The 25,220-nt window shown below is 43.7% G+C and overlaps 1 protein-coding gene across 4 annotated transcripts in view; it reads left to right on the top strand.

Moving 5' to 3' along the window:
• USP31 (ubiquitin specific peptidase 31) overlaps positions 1-22,466 on the top strand; it is an 88,420-nt gene extending 65,954 nt beyond the window's left edge. For all 4 annotated transcript variants that reach the window (XM_019012721.4, XM_063700042.1, XM_055365489.2 and 1 more), the window contains 5 exons: positions 1,320-1,439; positions 3,704-3,929; positions 9,992-10,150; positions 11,681-11,833; positions 14,264-22,466. In XM_019012721.4, coding sequence (XP_018868266.4) covers positions 1,320-1,439; positions 3,704-3,929; positions 9,992-10,150; positions 11,681-11,833; positions 14,264-15,834 — 2,229 coding nt within the window. In that variant the 3' untranslated portion in view covers positions 15,835-22,466. The remainder of the gene's footprint in view (positions 1-1,319; positions 1,440-3,703; positions 3,930-9,991; positions 10,151-11,680; positions 11,834-14,263) is intronic.
• The last annotated feature ends 2,754 nt before the right edge of the window (positions 22,467-25,220 follow it).

The raw sequence follows: 25,220 nt of genomic DNA, 5'->3' as shown, positions 1-25,220 counted from the left end.
GTTCTCTGTCTTAAATTCATTATGACTCAGAAATCCTAATATTATTTTTGTCTGTTGTTCGAATATTTGAAAATAGCTTTTGTATTTCCAGTGAGTCTTCTCTCCCCCACACTGTTTGTAGCTAGTTTCTTTAATAATAGTTTTTCATAAGACATGGGTTTTTTTTTTCACCCCTTTTCCCCCCACCCAGTTTTGCACTCAATTATGAAATAGTTGGCTTTGGAATTGGTTGACTGTAGATTCTCTATGACGCCTTGCCCTGTTTAGCTTTTTTTTTTTTTTTTTAAATGACTTTGGAGATGTTTGATAATGGCACAAAGATAATGGATGAGCAAATCTACTAGATGGCAGCACTGGTATTCCACAACACATCTCACTGATCTAGAATGGTAGCAGGATACCTTTTAACAGGGGCTCATTCATTCAGTAGGTGTTTTTTGAGTACATATCATGTTAGGTATTGTACTGGTACTGAAGAAGTAGCAGGGGCCAACATAAACAACATTTTTGCCTTCATGCTGTTTGTAGTCTAGTGGAACAAGTAAATAAAGGAAGCAAAGTTCCTGGAGGAGGAAGCAAAAGCCCTTTGGCAAGATTGTCAAACAGAAATGAAGCCAGTATGGCTGGAGGACAGGAAGTGAGGGACAGAATTGAGACAGTATATGCTCCATGAGAGCAGGTACTCCATCTGTCTTGATCACTAAATAATTCCAGTATCCAGAGCAGTGCATGGCACATAGAAAGTGACATCTGGCCGGGTGCAGTGGCTCACGCTTGTAATCCCAGCACTTTGGGAGGCTGAGGTGGACGGATCGCCTGAGTTCACGAGTTCAAGAGCAACTGGGCAGCATGGCAAAACCCCGTCTCTACCAAAAATACAAAAATTAGCTGGGTGTGGTGATGCGTGCCTGTGGTCCCAGCTACTGAAGAGGCTGAGGTGGGAGAATCACTTGAGCCTGATGGGTGGAGGTTGCAGTGAGCCAAGATCACGCCACTACTCCAGCCTGGGTGATAGAGTGACACTCTGTTTCAAAAAAAAAAAAAAAAAAAAAGAAAGAAAGTAACATATTTAACATTTATACAGTATTTACCGATTTAGTCGTTCCTCTTTGAGGGATAATCTATTCAACAAACCAGAATCTGTTTAGAGTTTGGGTGCCAGCTCTGGCCACTTTTTATTGTGTTATTCCATTGATGCCCAGCATCTGCAGTTTCCAGAGAGATTTTGAGTTGCACCATGCCCTGGCTAAGGCATTAGTCCAACCGTAACACAGTCTTGCATTAAGTAGCACTTACGGGAGTCATGCTTCTGTTTTCAGCTTGCCCCCGATGATGCCTGGCGTTGCCCACACTGTAAGCAGCTGCAGCAGGGAAGCATTACATTAAGCCTCTGGACTCTGCCTGATGTGCTTATTATACATCTAAAGAGATTTCGGCAGGTATGGAAATCCTTTATCCTCAGGAACAAACAAGTTGTGACAAGTTTCTTATGCCCCCTGCTGATGGGCTCTGTGGGGGTTCTTTGGTATACCTGTTTGATCCAGTGAGTCCTGTCTGTGTATGTTATAGACACACTTTTGCCCCTGTGTTTAGGGTAATGTTTTGTTCTTTCCCAAGGCAAAATTTGATTTTAGTTCAGATTGAAGATATTTTACTTGACTTGTAAATGTCGTGCCTAAATTTTGTTAAGTGTACTCTGGGATTTAAAAAGAACTAAGTAGAGATCCTTTCTGGGGGAGGTAGAATTCTATTTCTACCTAATGTAATATGGGTGTTCTGCTCCTGAGAAGCTGTTGTATGGTTGGGGAGATGAGTCATAAATAAATACAAAGAAAATCTGCTTTGAATTGTATTGCTTTCTGAGTCAGTTTTTCCAAAAAGGCTGTCTATTCCCTGAGGTTAGGATTGTCTAGACAGTCTCATTGTAAGAGGTAAATGGGAAGTAAACATTAGCGGACTCCACAAGGCCTGGCTCTGAGTTTGTATCTGAAAGATGAGCAAGCTTTTACTAGGTGAGGTGGAAGCAGGGATCTCCCACGCGGGGGCAGAGAGAGCAGTGTGTGCAAAGCCCGACAGTGGAGAAAGCACAAGCCTGCACGAGAGGCTGGGAGCAGGCCAGGTGGGCAGGCAGTCCAGAGGGGTGGGCAGTGGCGGGAGTTGATGGAAGACGTGGGTGGATGCTGGTTGTCCAAGGAACCCTTTGGGGGCGGAGTAGGATTCCAATGAAGGGTTATAAGCAGAGAAGCAACCTTACTAAATCTGTATTTTGAAAATATTATTCTGGATATTGTGTAGATAACAGATTAGAGGCTACAAGAATGAAGATCGGGAGACCTGAAGGAGGCCCTTGCCGTCATCCAGGGTGGGCTGCTAGTAGATGGGATAGGTTATGGCAGTAGAGACGGAGAGATGTTCAGGACTGTCTGAGGAGGCAGAGGTATCAGGGGCAACACACAGATGGTCCCCAGGTCTGGGGCTTTCACACAGAGGTTTGAGGTTCAGCTCCTATGGGAGTGAAGAGTGAGCATTTGGCACCCACTGTGTATTCCGTTGGGATCTGCAGGTGGAAAGCTGGCTGAGGGTTTGGATCCCAGCCTGCTGTGTCTCCTTCCCCAGACACAGAGTAATTTCCTGGGCTTTCTGTTTTTTTTTGAAGGCATGTCACCACCCTTCCAGCAATCCAGAGGCAAACCTGCAGTGTCCTCTTTGACTCTTCTTTCTTGTCCCTCTCATCTAGGCATGGCCATGCCTCTTCATTGACTCCTGTGTGTCCCCTCCCCATTCTTGCTGTCAGCGTGCTGGTTCAGACATTTTGTTGCTTTTCAGCTGGTCACTGTTGCAATGATTTTAATTGATTTTTCACCTCCATTACTCCTATTTCTAACATGTTTTGTGCACTGCTTACACAGTTCTTGACCCACAACTCTGGTGACATCACCTTTTCCATAAAAGCCACAGAGGATACACTCCAGATTCTTCAGGCTGGCCTTCCTGACCACCCAGGACCCATCGTCCCTTTCTCTCATGAACATTTTTCTTCCCTTCACAGACCCATACGTGGCTCCTTAGGGTGGACATATCGATGCCTGGTTAATTTTTTAAAGTTCCCGTAGACACAGGAAACATTCAGTCATTATCTCTTCAACTGATGGTTGGATTTCAAAGCATTTCCCTATAGGTTTAATGGAAAATACAGATTACCAAAGATTGCCACTGAGTGGATATGTTAAGCTAAGTCAGTGTTGCCTTGTGATGTGCCTGTTGGAGGATGTGGAGGGGAACAGGCACTGCTTATCAAGAGGCTCTTCTGCACCAGGCGCTGTGGTTTGCCCTTCATGGAGCCATCACATCATTAGTTTTCATGTCTCTTTGACAGAGGTATCAGGAAGAGCCACCTGATACTGTCATTTTTTTTGTAAGTCAAATGCTTTAAAGCCCTTTAACAGATAAGGAAAGGAAGACTCAGAGAGGCTCATTTCCCCCCTCTATATGGATCCTTACTGGTTCCACCTTAGCTGATATTAAAACCTGTTCCTCTAGATAGCTAAAACTATCATCTGTTTCCCTGATTTGTATGTCTTGGGAAACATCAGATAGGTAACTCACACTGCTTTATCTGATAGGATCCACATTCCCCTCTAAAGTGATCTGCCATCTGCTTGCATTAAAATATCACCAGAACTTGTTTTTCTTCTTGCAACAGGAAGGAGACAGGCGCATGAAACTTCAGAACATGGTCAAGTTCCCCTTGACTGGCCTGGACATGACACCTCACGTGGTTAAGAGGAGCCAGAGCAGCTGGAGTTTGCCATCGCATTGGTCCCCGTGGAGACGGCCCTATGGACTCGGGAGGGACCCTGAGGACTACATCTATGACCTGTATGCTGTGTGCAATCACCATGGCACCATGCAAGGGGGGCACTACACAGGTCTGCAGTGTGAGAGGCTGCGTGTCTGTGCTGGCGAGTCCTTCAGACGGGTTTGCTTGTGGCAGGGTGACTTGACTTTAGAGCCTCATTTCCCCTCCGGTAGGCAGTGTGCCAACCGTGAGGGCAGTTTCCATCCTCTGGATCTCTGCCCAAGAGCAAATAAACGAACATTCTTCCTCCTTTTCCTGAGTGGGGTCGTCCAGTAGGTAGCTGACTGATTGGGGAGTGGTATGTGCAGATGGCATTGTCTGGTCAACTGAGGATTTGCTCTTTGTTTACCTAACCTGCACTCCCCATTTACGGTTTTGCTAGGTAGAGTTCCTTGAGTTCTGTCTTCTCTCTCATTTTAAATGATTGTGAACTACTTTTTTTTTTTTTAATTAAAGATGAGCTGTTGCTGTGTTGCCCAGGCTGGAGTACAGTAGCTATTCACAGATGTGATTATCACACACTACAGCCTTGAACTGCTGGGCTCAAGCAAGTCTCCTGCCTCATTCTCCAGAGTAGCTGGGATACAAGCGCATGACACTTTTATAGTGTCTTTAAAGTGACTTAGAAGGGTTTTTCTTTTTGTTTTAAGGTTAAATTGACCTTGTCATTTATAAAAGCAACTATGTTCATCATGAAATTTAGAGTCTAGAGGTGGAAAGAATACCATCATCCATGGGCTTATCACTGAGATAACCACTGGTAACATTTTTTAAAATTGTGATAAAATATACATAACAAAATGTACCATTTTAACCATTTTTAAGTGTACAGTTCAGTGACATTAAGTACACTCACATTGTTGTGCAACCATTATCACTATCCATCTCTACAAGTTTTTTAATCTTCCCAGACTTAAACTCTGTACCTAATAAACACTAATTCCCATTTTCCCTTCAGCCATGACAAGCACCATACTTTCTGTCTCTGTGAATTTGACTACTCTTGGTACCTCTTTTCAATGGAATCATTCAATATTTGTTCTTTTGTGACTGGCTTATTTCATGTAGCATAATGTCTGTAAGGTTCATCCATGTTGTAGCAGGTATCAGAATTTCCTGCCTCTTTAGGGCTGAGTAATGTTCCACTGTATGTAGGTAATATTTTGGTATGTAGTATATACTTGATGTGTTTTTCTCTTAAGTTTTTGCCATTATTTTCCACTGTTGGGATTATACTGGCATTTTGTTGTTGTTGTTCAAGTGAACATTTATTGAGCCCCTCACATCCTGCTTGCCCTGGGCTCTATCACAGCAGAGATCAATAGGTCCCCAGCCTCTGTCTTCTGAGAGTGTAATCAAGTAGGGGGAGATGTGGGTACAGATACGGTTTAAAAAGGAGTCCCACATCATGGGTTCTGTGGTGGAGGTGTGAGCAGTGGGCAGAGATCAGAGCCAGAGGAGAGAGTGGCCAGAGCGTGCTGGAGGGGGAGGGTCAGCTGTTGGGGAAAGGAGCCTGCTGCCTCACCTCATGGGCTAGAGTGGGGTGGATAGACAGGTCACAAATTCAGAAGCACAGCAGCACAGTGAGGGGTGAGTGGCACATGCGCTTCTGCATCCTCATCTTCACGCCTAGTATTGTAACAGAAGTAGCTTGATGTGGACACTTAATTTTTTATAAATACTTTTTTTTTTTTTTTTGCGATGGAGTCTTGCTCTCTCACCAGGCTGGAGTGTGGTGGCGCGATCTAGGCTTACTGTAACCTCCGCCTCCCGGGTTCAAGCAATTCTCCTGCCTCAGCCTCCCGAGTAGCTGGGACTACAGGCACACACCACCACACCCAGCTAATTTTTTTATTTTTAATAGAGACGGGGTTTCACCATGTTGGCCAGGATGGTCTCGATCTCCTGACCTGGTGATCTGCCCTCCTTGGCCTCCCAAAGTGCTGGGATTACAGGCATGAGCCACTGCGCCCGGCCTATAAATACTTTTTAATGACCACAGAATGTTCTGTTGGTAGACCTCTAATGTTATCTAACCCTTCCCCATTGCTGAACATCTATATTGTTTCTGGTTTTTAACTTTTCGTGTAACATTGTTGAATATCTTTATGCTCTTTCACTTTTTTTGAATTTTAATTCTGTATTTCCTTGAGATTGAGTCTTGGAAATGGAATCATCGGGCTAAGGGCCTGCATGAGCCTTTTGGGAGCCAGGCAGATTTCAGGGCTTTATTCGTTGATGTGAGGGTTGATGTGATTAATTTGATTATCCGTGTGAGTGGCTAGGATTTGGATTTCTGCATCCTTCACACTCAGTGTGTTACATATGTATACTTCTCAGGGACTTTCTTTATTAATTCAGTGGTTTCTGCAACAAGACCCCGAGTGCTAGTGCTGACCATTGATTTATAAAGGTAGGGAGAGGTGTGGGGGAGGGGTGGGGTCTGGCCAATCCTGGGTACTATTAAATCTCTGGGACTCTTTTCTCTAGTATTTAGCCATGAACCTCCCTCCCCATCAGCCAAGACAGAGGAGTCCGTTGGCCTTGCTACCTTTCATACTCACTTGTTTCAGTCTGCTCTGTTCCCTTCCAGGAGGGCCAGGGTTGGGGAAGATTACTGGACACAATAATCTTTTATTCTTGAAACCCTTTTAGTTCAGGTTCTTTAAATAGATATTTTTCTTTTTTTCAAACTCATTTTACTGCCTGAAGTTCTTTAAATATTTAAATGCTGCAGGCAGCGATTGTTTGTGAGAGGAATGATCCCAACTTTGAGCGCATCTTGTAATGGAATGGCTTGGATTGCCTCTGCCTGCTGTAGGAAGCGCTTTCAAGGAGAGAAAGAAGCTAGAGAAGTTTAAAAGATGCTCTCACTTCATAGAAGTCAAAAGTTAATGTGAATTAAATGTTTAGATATATTTTGCCTTGTACTTTGGTTTAAACCATATTTCAATGATGATAATAGTATATTTGGTATCTTACATATTTTAGGTTTCTATTTTATGGGGGCCATGTGTACAAATATTGTGTCTTGTTGGATTTTTGCTTTTGTGGCATTACCAGTCATGTCTGTGTTCTTTGGCACTGAGTGATGGAATTCTATACTTGTGGACTGGTAGAATGGAAAGGGACGTGGAGGCCATTTAACTTCACAACTCACCCGGTGTTGTAACACCTTTGCCAGCATCCTTGATTGACGTTCACCAGCTCAGCTTTGGTAAAGAATGCGTTTTCCATTTATAACACTATTTCTCAAGAAAATATGGACTGGCTTGTTACATAGTTTCTGGGAAGAAATTGTTGGGAAGAATAAGACAGGGCTAGACTTTAGCATCGTGTTGCTCTTTATATATAGAATAGATCTTGGAAAATGCCTGGAAACCTCGCAACTACCTTAGAGGCAGTACAGTTTGGTGGAAGGAGCTTGGGTTAGAAGCCAGACACATCTTTCTGGCTCTGTGTCCTGGGGCAGGTAGCTGTTCACTAATTTGGCTACCATGTTAGTGAGCCAGAAGGTGGTCATGCTGATCTCAAGGAACCCATTACCCAGGATGTGCTCAGATGTTTTCTGTATTATTTCCCCTTTCTCATGCTGAGACCCTACCACCACTTTTCCTAGTATATGAGATGTTTAGAGTCTTAGTTTAGAGAACATTTTAAATATTCTTCGCATTGTTGAATGAAAGATACTCTTTTTAAGTTTTTTCTTTCTTTTTTTTTAACATCAACTTTTAAAGTTCAGGTGTACGTGTTCAGGATGTGCAGGTTGGTTACTTAGGTAAACATGTGCCATGATGGTTTGCCACACAGATCATCCCATCACCTAGGTATTAAGCCCAGCATCCATTAAGCTATTCTTCCTGATGCTCTCTCACCCCTCATCCCCGTTTTTAAGTTTTCATTTGGAATGTTTATTTTATTTTTTGAGACAGGGTCTCACTTTGTCACCCAGGCTGGAGTGCAGTGTGTGATCGTGGCTCACTGCAGCCCCAGCCTCCCGGGCTCAAGATCCTCCTACCTCAGCTTCCCAAGTAGCTGGGACTACAGGTGTGCGCCACCACACTTGCCTAATTTTTAAATTTTTTTGTAGAGTCAGGGCCTATACTGTGTTGTCCAGACTGGTCTCGAACTCCATATCTCAAGCAGTCCTCTGCCTCAGCCTCACACAGTGTTGGGATTATAGGCATAAGCCACCATGCCTGGCCTGGAATGTTTATTTTGATGTAATCTTTATTTTGCACTGTTTCTAGCTATAATCGATGGTATAATGATACAATCGATTGTGTAAGGATTCTAGAACAGTGCCTCTCACACCATCTGTGATGAAGAACTTGGTTTTTTCTACTTTAAAATTTCCAGTCCTTTATCAACTAGTGCATTTGTAAGAATACAATAAAAATATCACGGCAGTATCAGATTGCTATAAAAGTTTTTTAAATGCTTTTCTCCTTTTTGGTGCTTCTCTCGTGTGGGCTCGTGTCAGTCCGTGAGCCATAATTCTAGTAGCACTGGCCTAGAGAATACTTCAGAAAGTAGTTCTAGGAAGAAAAGCAAGTAGAATTATTTTGTAATTAATGAGTTTGCTGTGCTGCCTCAGTTTCCACACTGTGACTGAGAAGAGACCATTCTGAAGAGGAGCAGGCTGAAAGGAGGCAAGGCTGTTCTGTCTCCTTCTCTTGGGCATGTCCCTCACAGCTCTGCTCCCACTCACCACTCCAGAAGAGCAACTACTCCCCAGCTGGGTCATGTGTGCATCAAGCCTGACCTGACGCCACTGGCAAATTGCTGTTTCCTTAGAGCTCCATTTGCTGCTTACATTTTAAGTTCTTTCCCTTCTGGTTCCGGCAAGTTCTCAGCTGCAAATAACTTCCCTGCCTCCGTTCATAGGTTCTTATTCTGCTCTCATTTTGGGGGACTTGTCTGGTGTAGCCCTTTCTCACCCGAGTCTCTTTTATCCCTTAAGTCTCCATACTTGCGGAAATGGTTATGGCCCATTGAAGGAATCACTCCTGGTGCCTCTCAGGACCTTATCTGCCCCATCCCTGGGGCCATCCTGAGTCTGTTCCTGCATTCATCTAAATATTCTAGCACTCGTTTATTCTCACCCCAAATAAATGCATATTTTTAGAAAATGTGATCTTAATGTGCTTTTCTGGATCAAGCTTATAACACCCTTTGATATATCCTTGCAGGATGACTGGCTTTGTGAACTCTTAAGTTTTTGTCTGTTCTTGCTGCTACTTGAATGTTCTTTATTTCTAGCTCAGGCTTAGAATTTGGACTGAAAGAAGTCCTCCTGCATTCATGAGCTCATGTATTCTCAGTCTGCCAGGGAACTTCCATGGAGCCTGGTTTGTGCTCCTCCCTGAGGGAAGCAGGGCAGGATAGGGCTTCAAGTGCAAGCCAAGGACTTGATAAGCCTGAAATGAGCTGGGCTCCTGCCTTTCACCAGCTGCACGACCTTGGGCAAGCAGGTTAATCTTTTTCAACCTCTGGAAATTGGGAGTAATAAGAGAACAAATCTGAGGATTAAATGAGATGCTTGGCACATAATAAGTGTTACATATATTTATCTGCTATCATATCATTATATTGTTATTTCTATTCATATTATTTGCTATTTCTAATAGACACTAAAATGTTGCAACACACTGAACTCAGGGTTTCTTCACCCTGGCACCGTTAATATTTTGGCCGGACAATTTTGTCTTGCAGGGGGCTGTCCTGTGCATTATAGAATGTTTAGCAGCATCCGTGGCCTCTACCCACTAGATGCCAGTAGCACCTCTCCCTTGAGTTGTGACAATCAAAAACATCTCCATTCATTGCCAAATCCCACTCCCCCCGCCACAGACACAGTTCCCTGGTTGCGACCCATTGGTTTAAATAAGTGTGCGTTTTCTAAGATGAACTGGAACTGCATCTACTTGGAATAGTTTGGAATTTCTCAAGACATTTTGCTCAAGTGTGATACAGAATTTAGAATTTTTTTTAAATCTCTTTCTGTGTTGCTACACGCAGCCTTAAAACGTTCTTGAGTTAATTAGATGAGCCAAAGAGATGGTGTCTGTGGGTCGCATGAAGTGGCTGGTGCAGCCTCCCCTGGTGCTGATGGCGGGCTCTCTTTGGCAGCGTACTGTAAGAACTCTGTGGACGGCCTCTGGTACTGCTTCGATGACAGCGACGTGCAGCAGCTGTCAGAAGATGAGGTCTGCACGCAGACAGCATACATCCTCTTCTACCAGAGGCGGACAGCCATCCCGTCATGGTCAGCCAACAGCTCGGTGGCAGGTGAGGTCCACTCTTGTTCTTGGGCAGTTTTTTCTAGAGCAAAAGATTGTAATGAATGGTCTAGAGGACCTCTCTGGAGGCTCTCATGACTCTGTCAGTTTGATCAGATGAATCCTTACGTTTCCATTTAATCTGGAAACTAAAATGACTGCAGTAGAGGAAGTTGGGGAGGAATGTGACAGCAGCTGTGGCCCAGTGGAGTTCACTGGGGACAGTGGGTTGGACCTGGCGCAAAGAAAGCTCATGATGTGTTCTTGTGGATAAATGCATGGGTGAGCTGAAAAGCAGCGTGGCATACTACCCCCTGTCCTGGGGTTATCCTGGAGCCTGTCCCATCTGGGCCACATAGCAATCATCTGTAATACAGGTGTAATAATAATGCCTACCTCATGGGGTCGTCGTAAGCATCCAGTTAGATAAATGTGTGTTAAAACATTTTGTAAAGGGTAAAGGACCATTAGAAATAGTCTGCTTTTCCAGTGAGAAGATTGGCCTATTCTGTTAGGAGAAGGATTGATGGCTGTGATAATATTAGGTGGCTTGGGTTTAGCCGGATGACATCCAGCCTGTTGTGTTTAATAAACACAGGGACCAGTACCCACACACAATATGAATGCAGCCACACATAATCCAAACAAGTGGACACACGTTTCTGAATGCAGAGTTTGACTTCAAGAGAGCGTGACAGAGGATTGGAATGTGGTGATGTGCAATCAGGTTAGGGGCTATGAATCCTTGCTTCTCTTGAAGCTTGCAGGGGGTGAGTTCAAAGCAGTGAAAACAAGGCATCTCTCAAGCAGAATGACGCCCTGCTGGGGGCCAAGCCCACCCAGTGTACAGCCACTCACTCACTTAACACAGCGGGAACTCCAGTGCTCTTCCACCAGTCTCACATGTGCTCAGAAATGACACCTTCTTGAGGTCTACTTGAGACAGTCATGCTGCTTCATGTACTCTGTTTCAAGAGCAATTTCTCTTGCCCTAATAAATATTTAAGGACATTCCTGGAACAGACAGGGCAGATTGACATATAGCTGTGTGTGTGTATATTATTAATATTATGAAAATGGTTACAAATTTCCTTAAAACAGTGAGGCTGAGAGAAAAAGAGTACACTGCCGCATCCTCTCTTCTCTTTGTGTAAGAAATATTACTGCAATTGCTTAGAACAGTGCCTGGCATGTAGATGCTTAATAAATATTTGTAGAATGAATGTATGAATGCTTGTCTATTCCATTCTCTTGCCAATTCTTTAGACTCAGATTTACATTATAAAGTATTCATGCCTATCCTTGCATTTTATTACTACAAATTTCATGCGTCAGGAAGTCTGCCTTACATCTTTTCATCTTAACTGGGGATATTCGGGCAGGCGCGACATGACACAGGGTCTGGGAATTGATGCTGACCTCGGGGTGAGGACATCAGCGCCCCCCAGCTCAGCTCGTAGCACCTTCATGAGGGTGTGTGTGGCTCAGGGCTGGCTGAGGGACCCCAGCCTGACCTCTATGCCTGTTTTCTTCTCTGCAGGCTCCACGAGTTCTTCCCTGTGTGAACACTGGGTAAGCCGGCTCCCGGGCAGCAAGCCAGCCAGCGTGACCTCTGCAGCTTCCTCCAGACGCACCTCCCTGGCGTCGCTCTCTGAGTCCGTGGAGATGACTGGAGAAAGGAGTGAAGATGACGGTGGGTGTGGGTTTTTGGTGACAGATTTCCAGAATGGTAACTCACAGACACAGCAGAGTCCCTCGTGTTTTTCCCAGGAGCTAAGTCCCAAGGAGATGGTAGGAGAACCCAAAGGGAGCTACAGGGAGTGGAGCTGTGTAGCTGTGAGTTACGATCCTAAGAAGCATTTTGTATTAACAGAGTCATTTGCTTTTCCTGTGTCCCAGTACTTTCTCCTTCCACTTCATTATTTTCCACTTGTAAGGTCTCTTGTGGAGGCTGGAGCTTTATATACCAATGTATACTTTTTTTTTCCCCCAAAGTGTTTTAAAAAGCAGGATAGCTGGAAGAGGCTCAGAGAGATTGTGCTTTGCCCAGGCCACCTGGTGGGGAGTCGGCTCCAGGCTTGGCACGGAGGCCCCTGGCTCTCTTGGCCCCAGGAGAGCCTCACCTTCCAACATGCTGCTCCCCAGGGAGGAAGCTGTGGAATGTTCTTTTTAGTACAGAAGCATCTAAAACAAAAGCTATTGTTGCCTTTGCATAGAGATAGTAAAAAGTCCGATAAAAATTGAACTTTTTTTTTTTCTTTTTAAACTTTCACTTTCTGCTTGGGTAATGGCAGGATAGACCTTAGTTTCGACAGGGACCCAGGTGGTGTGGGAAGGACCGGGCAGCCACAGTACTGGGAGCTGGAAGGAGGAGTGAGTGCAGCTTCTATAATGAGCACAGTGACTCAATCTGCCAACAAGTCTCAGTCTGCAGCCAGCATTTCGATCACTGTAATCTGCTTCTAGTGGTGATGGATAATTCTGAGAAAATGAAATTGAGTTAAAATTGCAATAGGCTGGAAGAAGAATGCCAGGCAAAGAGAGCTGCACCATAGCTCTAGCTCTGCTACCTCTTCTGGCTTGTTGCCTCTTCCTGTTTATTTGTAAAATAAAAACATTGGACTGCAATTCCTAAGCTCCTTCCGGCTCCTCACATCTTATGGAAAACTGACTGGTGAACCTTTGCTTGTTTAGGCAGAGGTTATTTTCAGTACTGCCTTTAAACTTAGAATTCACTGTCATTTTAACGATAAGCCTCAATAAGGTTTGCCTCAATCTATTTTTAAGCAGTGCAGTTGGTGAAATCAATATCCTTTTAAGCATCATCATTGTATAATGGTGCTGGGTGGTGCCCACAGAATACAGCCTATTTCTTAGGCTCTATAAAGACAGAATTTTGTAAATATCACAACTGTAGTATCATTGTGTAGAAAATTTAATTTAGAATATTTTCTTAGGACGTTTTGAGCCACACCAAATAGGAGTATGTGGTTCTGATTATGAGTATTTTTTTTTTTTTTTAAACGGAGTCTCTCTCTGTCTCCCAGGCTGGAGTGTAGTGGCGCGATCTCGGCTCACTGCAAGCTCCGCCTACCAGGTTCACGCCATTCTCCTGCCTCAGCCTCCCCAGCAGCTGGGACTGCAGGCACTTGCCACCACGCCTGGCTAATTTTTTTGTATTTTTAGTAGAGACGGGGTTTCACCATGTTAGCCAGAATGGTCTCGATCTCTTGACATCGTGATCCGCCCACCTCGGCCTCCCAAAGTGCTGGGATTACAGGCGTGAGCCACCAGGCCTGGTCTCTGATTATGAATATTTTTTTGGAAGTTTTAAGTTACTGGAATTAGGAATATATGATATCCAAGTCTTTTTAGCTCTTTGCGTTGATCCACATCTGTAGTCAACAATGACAGGCCAGCTTACATGTGGAATTGAGTGGTGCGGGGGGTCAAGGGGTTCTGGGTTCTGGTATTAGTTCTTCCTTTAATGAGTTGTGTAATCTTGGTCAAGGACTTCATTTCTGTGAGCCCCAGATCACCTTCAGGAAGGTAATGAAGCTGAGTCAATAGCTCACAGCATCTGTGGAGTGCCAGGTGCTCTGTTGGGCACAGGACGTGTAAGATTGTATTTAATCATCACACTTGCCCTGTGAGTTAGACCAGAGGTCAGCAAACTGTAGCCCCATAGGCCAAATACAGCCCACTGCCTTTCTTTGTAAAGATTTTTGGAACGCAGTCAGACACGTTTTCTTACGTGTCACCTGTGGCTGCTTTCATGCAGCAGTGACGGAGTTGGAATGTTTGGCCTGCAAAGCCTAACATCTGCCGTCTAGGCCTTCACAGGAAAAGTTATACCGAGCCCTGATGTAGGGCAAGGAGGCGAATAGAAGTTTGCTGTGTTAGAATGATCCTGAGTTAGAATGTCCCTATTTTATACATAAGGAAACTGGGCTCAGAAAAGTCAAAGCCACACAGGGACTCCCTGATCCCAGATGGGCTGGCTCTGAAGGTCATGCTCCTTTCATCCCATGAGGCTTACCTTCGTTTCACCTTCAGTGTCTTACAGTGTTGTTAGAATGTCTTCATTGGCTTAACCTAACAGTATTCTCTTTACTGTGTTCAGGAGGCTTTTCAACTCGACCATTTGTGAGAAGTGTCCAGCGCCAGAGTTTGTCATCCAGATCTTCTGTCACCAGCCCCTTGGCCGTCAATGAAAATTGCATGAGACCTTCATGGTCCCTGTCTGCTAAGCTGCAGATGCGCTCCAATTCTCCATCCCGATTTTCAGGGGATTCGCCAATTCACAGCTCTGCTTCCACCTTGGAGAAGATTGGGGAGGCAGCAGATGACAAGGTCTCCATCTCTTGCTTTGGTAGCTTGCGGAACCTTTCTAGCAGTTACCAGGAACCAAGCGACAGTCATAGTCGCCGTGAGCACAAGGCTGTGGGCCGGGCCCCTCTGGCTGTCATGGAAGGCGTGTTCAAAGACGAATCGGACACCCGCAGATTGAACTCCAGTGTCATAGATACACAGAGCAAACATTCAGCACAAGGGGACCGCCTGCCCCCGCTCTCTGGTCCATTTGATAACAATAATCAGATCGCTTATGTGGATCAGAGCGACTCCGTAGACAGCTCTCCAGTCAAAGAGGTGAAACCCCCCAGCCACCCAGGCTCACTCGCAAAGAAACCAGAGAGCACAACTAAGAGATCCCCCAGTTCCAAAGGCACTTCTGAGCCAGAGAAAAGCTTGCGGAAGGGGAGACCAGCCTTGGCAAGCCAGGAGTCATCCCTTTCAAGTACATCCCCTTCTTCTCCTCTTCCTGTAAAAGTCTCTCTAAAGCCCTCCCGCTCCCGCAGCAAAGCAGATTCTTCTTCCAGGGGTAGTGGACGGCATTCATCCCCTGCCCCTGCACAACCCAAAAAGGAGTCATCCCCGAAATCTCAGGACTCCGTGTCATCTCCTTCGCCACAGAAGCAGAAGTCAGCCTCGGCCGTCACCTACACTGCTTCCTCCACATCTGCCAAAAAGGCCTCGGGCCCTGCCACAAGGAGCCCTTTCCCACCTGGGAAGAGCAGGACTTCAGACCGGAGCTTGAGTAGAGAGGGCTCCAGACAAAGCTTGGGTTCTGACAGAGCCAGCGCCACCTCCACCTCCAAACCCAACTCCCCTCGGGTGAGCCAGGCCCGAGCAGGGGAGGGCAGGGGGGCCGGGAAGCACGTGCGGAGCTCCTCCATGGCCAGCCTGCGCTCCCCCAGCACAAGCATCAAGTCTGGTTTGAAGAGGGACAGCAAGTCTGAGGACAAGGGGCTGTCCTTCTTCAAATCAGCCTTGAGACAGAAGGAAACCCGGCGCTCGACGGATCTTGGCAAGACAGCCTTGCTCTCTAAAAAGGCTGGTGGGAGCTCTGTTAAGTCCGTCTGTAAGAACACCGGGGACGACAAGGTAGAGAAAGGCCACCAGCCTCCAGCTTCCCAGCAGCCAAATGCAAATACAACAGGAAAAGAGCAGCTTGTCTCCAAGGACCCTGCTTCTGCCAAACATTCCCTGCTGTCCGCTCGCAAATCCAAGTCTTCCCAACTAGACTCTGGAGTTCCCTCGTCTCCGGGTGGCAGGCAGTCTGCAGAGAAATCCTCAAAAAAGTTATCTTCTAGCATGCAAACCTCTGCACGGCCTTCTCAAAAACCTCAGTGATATTTCTGCAGTCGAAGTGTTTTATCTGTAAAGATGTTTATTTATTTAGAATCCCTGCCCTCCCACCAAAGCCTCCTGTGCTTTTGTTTTGTACTTTTTTGAGTCACGTGCCCGACTGTGTGTGTGTGTTTGTGTGAGTGTATGCGTGTGTGTGTCTAATTCAATTGCAAATTGTTCAGAGCGTCGCCTTATTCTGCCATTGAACCAAATAACAGCCATAGGCAAAACATTGACACCAAGCTAACTGGAATAATTGTAGACGATACCCAGGACGGTCCCTTTAGCAATTGTACATATTTCTTTCTAGAGAACTCTAATGACTTTCTTTGGATATGAGGGTTTTGAAACCTGTGAACCAGAAAAGCTACCATTAGTGCGTAGAAGGAGGAAGGAGCTGACTCGTGTTTCTTCTGAGCAGGACTTGTCCTTACTGTGGATTGTGGGTGGCACCAGGAGCTCTAAAAACTGTGACTCTAACAATGAAACAAATCGAGGGAAAAACTCTTGCTTTCTGCACTTTCGCCCCATCTACCAGTCTTTGTAAAGGGCAATATTTTAACACTAATGTTTCTCAGGTATATACTCAGCTAGTCTAGGATGATTGCACACCAGTAAATGGATTAAAGAGGAAGGTGCCATGTGGGTGACTGTGTCATTTCTCCTACTGCCACAGATGGACATTTTCGAGGTAGAAATGAAGCCTTTCACCACCTTCATATCTGTGGTGACATGTGCACCAAAACCTGTCTTGGCTCTTGGGATAGGTCCTAGGAGGTGGCAGATTGGATAGCCAGAAAGCCAGTCACTCGTTTAATTTTTTTTCCTTCTGAAATTACTAGCTAAGGCTGTTGGAATTTTGCACTGTAGTAGAGCAGTTAACACCTTTGACAGATTCCTGGAAAAAACTTCTAGATTCTAAACTGGGTGAAAGACTGGACATCATTTTCCTTGTCAGGTGTTGCATTTTTCTGTTAGAGGTGGGAAGCTCCATGATGCCCTGTGTCTGTGGGCTCATGTTCCCTCATCTTGTAGCTTGGAGAAGAAAGAAGTTGCCTTCTGCCAAAAGCCAATGGTCGTATGTTGAAGCGTTGTGTGATCAAGTATTACATGTGCACTTCAGATCCTGTCTGTCAGTCTCTGTTAGGGCTGCCTTTCAGTAACTCATTTATTATTTCTTCTTTGTTCTTAAGATTTCATCTCATGCCCAGAACTCACAAGCAGGCTTTGGAGTGTGTTCCATCTGGCTGTGTCAGTGCAAATTGCATTTCTTACAAAGGAGAACCTCACAAAAAAAAAACTTCACAGATAAGCAAAGTACATAGTTTTGCAAGCTTTTTCAAGGTCTCCTGGCAATACTTTCCTGCTCAATTTTTAGCTTTTCTTTTGTTTTTTAAATGTCAAGAGAGTGAGGGTCTTGATTCTCTCTGAATAGCATTTGTCACTTTGCCAGTAAATACAGCATGCTAAGTTTATGTGCTTTTAAATATTAGCGTTTTTCGTCAGACTCTTCAAGTTCTTCTTGAACCCTTGGTGCACAGATCCATATATAACCTCCCTTTTCAGTATTGCTGTGTGTGAATTAACTACAACACATATGCATGCATAGCTATGAATTCTGCACTACCTTTTTTTTCTTTTTTTCCGCCAAGAATATCTCTTGGGAAAAGTTTTTAGTACGTACTTAACTTTATTTTGCTGCTAATTTGCGCATTAGCCGGTAACTTGCAAGTCTGGAGACGACTTAACGTTGAGGGTAGCTGGAATTTTAGACCCTTGGCAGTATTTAAGTTTTAGACATTTAGCCTTGTGAAAGTTACCACAGTGCTCCATGTGATTCATTGACTGTGAGCCTGTTGTCCATTGCACTCAGCCCTGTACTCACCTCTTCACTCGCTGTCCTGGTTTTACTGTTCAGATTTTGGTGGGTTCTCAAAGCAGTACCACTCTCATCTGCTTAGTGCATCTGCAGCAACTGGCTGCCTTCGATGCTGTCATTGCTTTCAGCCCAGCACATCACAGCCCCATCAGTGTGTAGCCACTGCTCTCGTTTTTCTGTATCGCTTTTATCTCCTGAAAAAGGTGCACCAAATAAGAGATCATCTATATCAGGAATTGAATGTCTAACTCAAACCTCTCATTTTTGTTTAATAGGTAGATCTCATTTGAAGTCTCCTATCTGAATCTCTGAAACAATTATAGTTTGATTAGACAAAGGTTTTTAATCACACTTCTTTTTTGCTGTAGTCAAGCATTAATAGAAACTAGTTTAATTTTCACAGTGGTAAATATTTTTATTCTTGAGTTATCTAGGAATGGATTTTCCACGATGTCTAGTGACTTAAAAAAAAAGGAAAAACGTTTCTACAAATCCCTTTGGTTTTCCATGGGATCTGGAATAAAATATCAGTGTCTATAAACTGTGTGTCATGGAGTTTAGTCCTTGTTTCAGGTTTAATAGAAAAAATCAGGAAGTATCATGGCATTGTCTAGACATCATGAAGCTATTTTATTTTCATGGTTGGTAAACAGTGAAAATTTCATTATCTCCAACTACTAGGTACAACTTTAGGCCACAGGAAAGGTTATTTGGCCCAAAAGTTTGGAGGTGCTCCTTGAGGTGGGAAGTATCTTGTGGGAAAGTAGTTACTTGATTCAGTTTAGTTCATTGGTAGGGTTGGGGACTTGGTGTTGGTTTCTTTCTTTTTTTTTTTAATTTTCCCAGCAATATTTAGCACAATGAGCGTGTATGTGCTTTGGGGTTAAAAATTATCTGCTAGGGATGATAGGCCTGGGTTTCTGGTTGACATCTAGATGGGCCTGATTAGAGCAGTCGTCTCCTGGTAGGCACAAAATAATCACCAACAGTAATGTTGTATCTGTAATGTTTGCTTTTTAAAAAAAGTTTTATTCTTGATTTCTTGTAAACATCCATTGCACTGAGGCCGTATCATTCCTTAAGACAGCCCTACATCTTGCCTTGGTAATCCCTTAGAAAATGTGGAAACTCAAACCATTAGGCTCCAGTCATCTTAGACCATTTCCCATCCGTTTTGTATTTTCTCATCCTGAAAGCAGCTGAACTGAAAGTAAGTAATAATATGCTGGACCAGTGGGAACGGATGTGGGAGTATTTGTGGTGTGCTAAAATACTGTAATTATCTGTGAGGCTGCCTGACACGCTTTTGCAATCTTGTTTTCATCATTCATTCTGCAAACATTTATGGAGGGCCTGCTTTGAGCACAGAGGCAAAACTGAAAGCTTCAGGGATTTGCTGTAGCTGAGGAGCCCTGGGAGCACAGCCTATCAAGCAAGGGATGTGATGGTGTCCTAAATGGAGTGACAGTTCTGGGAAAAGAGATCACGTGGATTCCGGTCAAATTGGCTAAGGCTTGTGGTTCTCTTGAGCAAGTCTGTTCTGTCTGGAAACCAAAAGTGCCCTTCATCTTTAGAGACATTCTACTCTTCCATCCACCTTTTCAGACTGAGCTGTCTCTACTATTTAGGGGTTGAAAATCCATTACACAGTCACTTTACGTTAACATTGGGTCATCTATGTTTGTATGAGACGGATGTGGGATTTGAGGGGAACATTGTCATTCCTCTAAAATAACTATCATGAAAAAAATAGCAACAGTATGTAAAGGGACCAAGAGTGGCAGCCTTTAGGGAAAATGGAGCAGAGAAGAGCTGCGAACAAAGCTCATTTATTTGAAATAAGTGTGCTTTATTTCACATAGAGGGGCATCAGACGTTACATTTCATTCGGACAAATTACTGAACAGCCGAAGTGATTGTTTCCTATGTAGGTTATTATAATTATTGGATACAAAGATTTAACTAGTGTTTCTAGTTAAATTGGATTGGATTTTTGAAACAGTATGCAAATCATAAGCACAGTTTCAATAAAACACGTATTCTGGAGGTGCGTGGAACTTTGTATTATTTGTAGTTGAGAAAGGCAAACTTTGCTGACAAACCAGTACCTATCGTAAACGAACACAAAAAGTAGCTGTTACTGTGCAGGCTGTCTTTAACTTTCATTTCATAAAGGGTACATTATTGTTAAACTCTACTACATGGTTTGGGGAGAAATCCAGTGCTTTTATTTAAATGAACACTCTCACACTGCCTTTTGATCAACTTTCAAAGTATTTTGCAGATGCATTTTGAGCATGACCATTTTTTTCCCCAAGTAAAAACAATTGTGCGAGGCCTCCATATAACTCAGAAAGCATGCTCTTACTACCTATGCAAGCAAACAATAAAACATATGGACATGAAATGTTAAGTCTTAAAAAAGAAAGGCAACAATTATGGAGCTCTATTTTTAAATTTGTGATTTTCAAAATGTGGCTTACTCATCATTGTGTAGAAGAGCATGAATGCGATTTCTTGTTTTGCTCTGCATGTATTTCTCTGCTGTTTTTCTGATCATTGGCGAGATTGTAAAGTATTTTGCAAGCAGAAGTGGAATTGGATATGTTGAACACACATCATTGGTGTACATACTGTATTTAGCCTGAAGACTTTCCTAAAGTGTTTTGTTCTAAAAATAACCTGCCATTTTCTATAGATTTTAATTTTTTATATCTTCAAGGGTTCTATTTTGGTCACAAGGAAAGAATGTGGCTTCTAATAGTGCTAAGAATTAAAAGATGCTTTTGTAGAGACTTAGAGCTATTTTGAAAAGCTTTGGGGCTTCCCAGCCACTGATCACAATTAGACTAAGCCCATGGAATTTCTGGGAGTGTTGTGCAGTGGATTCGGTTCTAGATCCATCTTACATTTGTTTAGTGTTTCCCAATTTTTGGGAGAAGGGGTGCACAGCAGATTTGAGAGACTTTTTTGAATCTCACACATGTATTTTCCTCAAGATTCTTTTAAGCCTCTTCTGAATGACTTGTCTGAGATAGTGAAGACCCACATTGACTAGAATCAGCTGGGGAACTTAAAAAAATACGGTGCCTGGGTCCCAGTCCCTAGCTTTTGATCTGATTCATGTAGGGGTGGGATCCAGGAATTACCATGTATTTTAAAAGCTTCTGGGTGTTTCTAATTTGCAGACAGATTGAGAACCACTATGATATGTCATCCCTTTGCTGAGAATTATGGCGAGAATCACTGCCATTTGAATTACTCAGGAGTGACTGATTCCTCAGTTGTGTAGGAGAGGCAGAAAAAATAAGAATAAAAAGAATTGAGAGATACTGATATCAAACTCCCATTTGAAATACAAGGGCCCTTCTGATTCAAGGCCCAGTTGGGGAGCTTGGAGCATGTTGTGAATGGCCTAGCACTCGCCAGTCTGGTGGAAATTGGTGGTCGTAGTTGCTGGAGCAGGCTGAGTGTCCCTGCAGGGTTTGCATCTGTCCCCAGAACCTTTTCCCCAGGCCCGTGGGGGAATAGGGAAGTCACTCTGAGCCAGAAATTGTCGAAGAAGAAAAGAAACAACCTTCCTAGCGTTGGAAAGCGTGTCCCTGCTTTTGATAGAATTATTGCCTTTTTGTAGGAATTACAGTGGCAAACCCCAGGCTGCCGCTGAATTTCCTACTTTTGCTCATTCTCTAGGATAGTTCTTATCCAGAATGTGGTTTCAGGAATTCTTTTTTTTAGTTTGAAAATGAATGTGAAACATTTTATTTGGTGTCTTTTAAAAAAAAAACAAACCCTTATTGCTATTTTTTCGTGTTTTTGTTTTGTTTTGTTTTTTGTTTGTTTTACCATTAAGTAATACACATCCCAGAATTTGGCACTCTGTGTTAACTGTGGAGGCAAATAAAATTTAGTTTTAATCTGTGGTGAGCTGAATGCACTACAACACCTTCGAAGTAATCTGATGGTTTCATTCTGTCGAGCCTCATGCTGCCTACAAAACACCACAATTTACCTGGTGTTTTCAACATTTTAAGGAATAAAGATACAAGTAAACATGCAAGTTGGAAATGTTTCTTTAGAAAGGCCATCCAGAATAGTGATATCTGTTGCAGTCGTCCAAATGCAATATGAAATTTCCTAGGTGCTATTATAAACGGTGTGGTGTCATACCAAATGCAAAAGCAGTTACAGTATTTCCGAAGTTGGAGTTCTCTTTGTAGGCCTTTCAAATACGTGTTTGCATTCCATAGAGGTCTGCTCACCAACTGTGCCTCTCACCACTGGTTAAAATTGAATTTAAGCCCCATTGACATAAGTCGTTTCTTGATTGAACTCTTCAGTTTTTACACTGGAATTTCTGTGGTTGTCTTGAAAGCTGCATGTCACATCACTGTACACAAAGTGCTTTGATATTACTCATGCACCGTGGATAGTGATTTCTGTGTCGTTTTCATTTTCAGTTGTACAGTAATAATGGAAGGCAGGATGTCTTTCCTAGAGGCTGGAAGAAAAGTGTATCGTACATTTTAAATTTATTTTAGAACAATTGCATGAGATGTGTCACTGATTTCTGTTATTTATTTGTATGTTTTATTATTCAAAGTGTATGCACTTTTAAGAAGCAGAATTTATATTTTTATGTTTGAAACATTTTATTTCTGAAACAGCGTTGATTATATAGTATACAGTTGGAATTAAGAGAAAAGTGGAAAATGTAACAAAATACAATAAATTTATTACAAGATGTCCTCTTCAAGCCACATTTCTCCTTTCTCCCCCTTGCCAACTGATATCTTTTTGGTGTTGACTATAATAATAATTGTACTGCATCAGTCTTTACAAAATGCCTTAAAATTGCAGTGTTTAAAACACAAGTTACAGAAAGATGTATACATATGTTTTCTGTGTAAAAGTTTAAAACAAAAAATCACATCCATGCTTGTATAATTTTCACAATCAGGGATGGTTCTTCCCATTTCCTCCATGACAGATTAGAGATAGTTTGTCCTGGGCCATGGAACTGGACAAAAACTCACATTCTGGTTCAATCCAACAGATTTTCAACATTTCGCATTATTTTCCCCCTTTTACCAAACTTTTATGATGGGAAGAAATAGCAGTATAAAAGGGGCCATTCTTCCTGCGCTGTCTCATACCCTAGATATTTAATATTTTTGATACAAACAACATTTTTCCAGCTGTCTTTCCCACCCTTCAGGACAGAACTCCCTACTGAGGATGTCACATCACCTATGGCCACGTGGGGGCACTAAAGATCTCTATTATGCATTTTAGAAGTCCAGCCTGCAGGTGGTTAACCTCTGAGTGTGGAAATGTTTATTCAGTATGAGTTGGGGAGTACGGTATCAGTGAACAGGGGTTTCTGTTTAGGGGAGTGCCACCAGCCATCATTTGTTCCCAGAAAGTGTTGAATACAGATCAGGACAGATCTTGTTTCCCTAAAGCACAGCATTATGGTTTAGGGTTGGGGTGGGGGGAGTTGATGTTCCTGACAAGTGTGAACCACATGCCGTGCTAGGTACAGCACTTCTAAAGCTCTCTAATTTGAAATGGTAAGATTTCGCTTAGGTTCTGTTAGAGAGTTTAACCATGTAGTAAGCTGATTATTCAAGAGGCTTCATTATGCCACAAAGTGTTCACATGTCATAAAATATGTAGATTTAATAGTTATGCAGATATTTAAGGATCATTTTGCCCGTCTCCTTAGGATTTGGAAGATTATCTTTCAATACTTGAATGGTCAACGTCTCTCTGAATACTTTTCGGGTCCCTGTAAATCTTCCTGAAGAAAGCAAAGGTGTGATAACACCCCTTGCCCAGAGCTGCATGTTCCTGTGTGTTAAACTGTCCCGTGGGTGATTCTAGGCCACTCTGACTCCGTGGGATGTAGCTTGAGGTCCTCCCCCACCCCAGTATCCCCTTTCTCTCTCCCAGCTGGGTTCCGTGTCATATGTTCTAATTCTGTGTACGTCATCTAACAGAACGTTGAACGGTTAATCACTTCGATTTACTAATACATTCACTTTCCATTGCTCTTCACTCCTTCCTGGGTTCTCCCAGATGGATGCTTCAGGTTTCCTCTCTGCGACCCTGTTCCTTTCTCAGGCTTCTCCACGAGGGTCATCTGGTAGATTTCACCTTGCTGGGTGGGTTGGGTCTACCTTCTGCAAACCCCTCTGGAATTCGGTCTTGGTTTGGTCTGGTCTTAGCTACGTTTTTCACTCCCTGCCAACACCTGCTATACACAGAGGACAGGGCTGTCCTCTCCCTTGGTGGTGCATTTTTGCATGCCATATAACCCAATGGCCTTGCACTCGTTTCTTAGAGCTTTCAGGGATTTGATATCAGTTTGACTTGCTCTTTGGATGTCTTAACAGCTCCATTTTTCTTGTGAAACGTGAGAAGATGGTGCAAATGAGACTGCAGTGCGTAGTTGGAATCAGGCCTCCCTGCCCCCGGTGGGGTCTCAGGGATCTTGCATCCAGCACACCACCCCTATGCCTTCTCTTTGTTTAGGAGGACTCCAGAGAGGCCCACAGTGCACAGATCCAGTTCCAGAGACACAGGGAAAAGGGTGTAATACGTCTTTCCTCTCCGAGAGTCTGGAGTGGACAGTGTGTGGGGATTGTGCAGTGGGGACTGAGGATGAATAGCACCAGCCTCAGGGTTCCAAGTCCACAAAAGTTGTGGTGAGGAAGGTGCCCCTTTACTGTTCCACTCAGAATCGGAGTCCAGGTTCCTTCATTTAGCAATGTCTTCTGTGTGCCCAGCTGCTGGGGTTATGACCATACTTGGAGGGGCTCACTGGCCAGTCAGGAGGTCAGGTTGGCCAATAGATAACGTTTCAGCAAGTTTGCCACTTATTCCCTGCTCTTTCTCAAGGCATCGTCCCTAGAATGCTCTTCTCCGAGATGCCAGCCCGGCTCATTCCCTCATCTCCTCCACATCTTTACTCACATATCACCTTATTGAGGCCTTCCCTTACTACCCTTTTAGAACACTGCAACCTGCTTCACACGCTCTCCGTACTCCCTATTTTATTTTCTGCATATCACTTATCACAACTACCATAGGTCATATGTGAGCTGATGGGTGAGCTTACATGAGAGCAGGGAGGTTTGCCTGTTCTATTCACTGCTCTTTTTCTCAGCATCTAAGAGGGTGCAAAGCTTATAGCAGTTACTTAGTAAATACATACTAGCTGAATTAGTAATCTGCCTGAGTCTTTCTATCCAGAAGACGGAGGATACTGGTACTTGCATCATAGAGTGGTGAGAGTTAGATGGGAATGATGCCTATAAAGCCTTCAGCACAGTGCCTGGCACAGAGAAAGCGCCGGCTGAATGGAGCCATTTGTAATGATAACAATAGTGATGAGGAGGAGGGGCCGACCCTCCTGGGGTCAGAGGAGGGGGCAGTGGGCCATAACTCACACTTTCCAGGCAGGGGAAACTGCTTGCACTCTCTGGAAACCCTGAGTCCAGTCTTC

Source organism: Gorilla gorilla, chromosome 18 (genome assembly GCF_029281585.2).
Source record: "Gorilla gorilla gorilla isolate KB3781 chromosome 18, NHGRI_mGorGor1-v2.1_pri, whole genome shotgun sequence".
Classification (NCBI taxonomy): domain Eukaryota; kingdom Metazoa; phylum Chordata; class Mammalia; order Primates; family Hominidae; genus Gorilla; species Gorilla gorilla.
The sequence above is the reverse complement of the archived record's forward strand: the minus strand, read 5'-3'. Positions and strand labels throughout refer to the sequence as shown.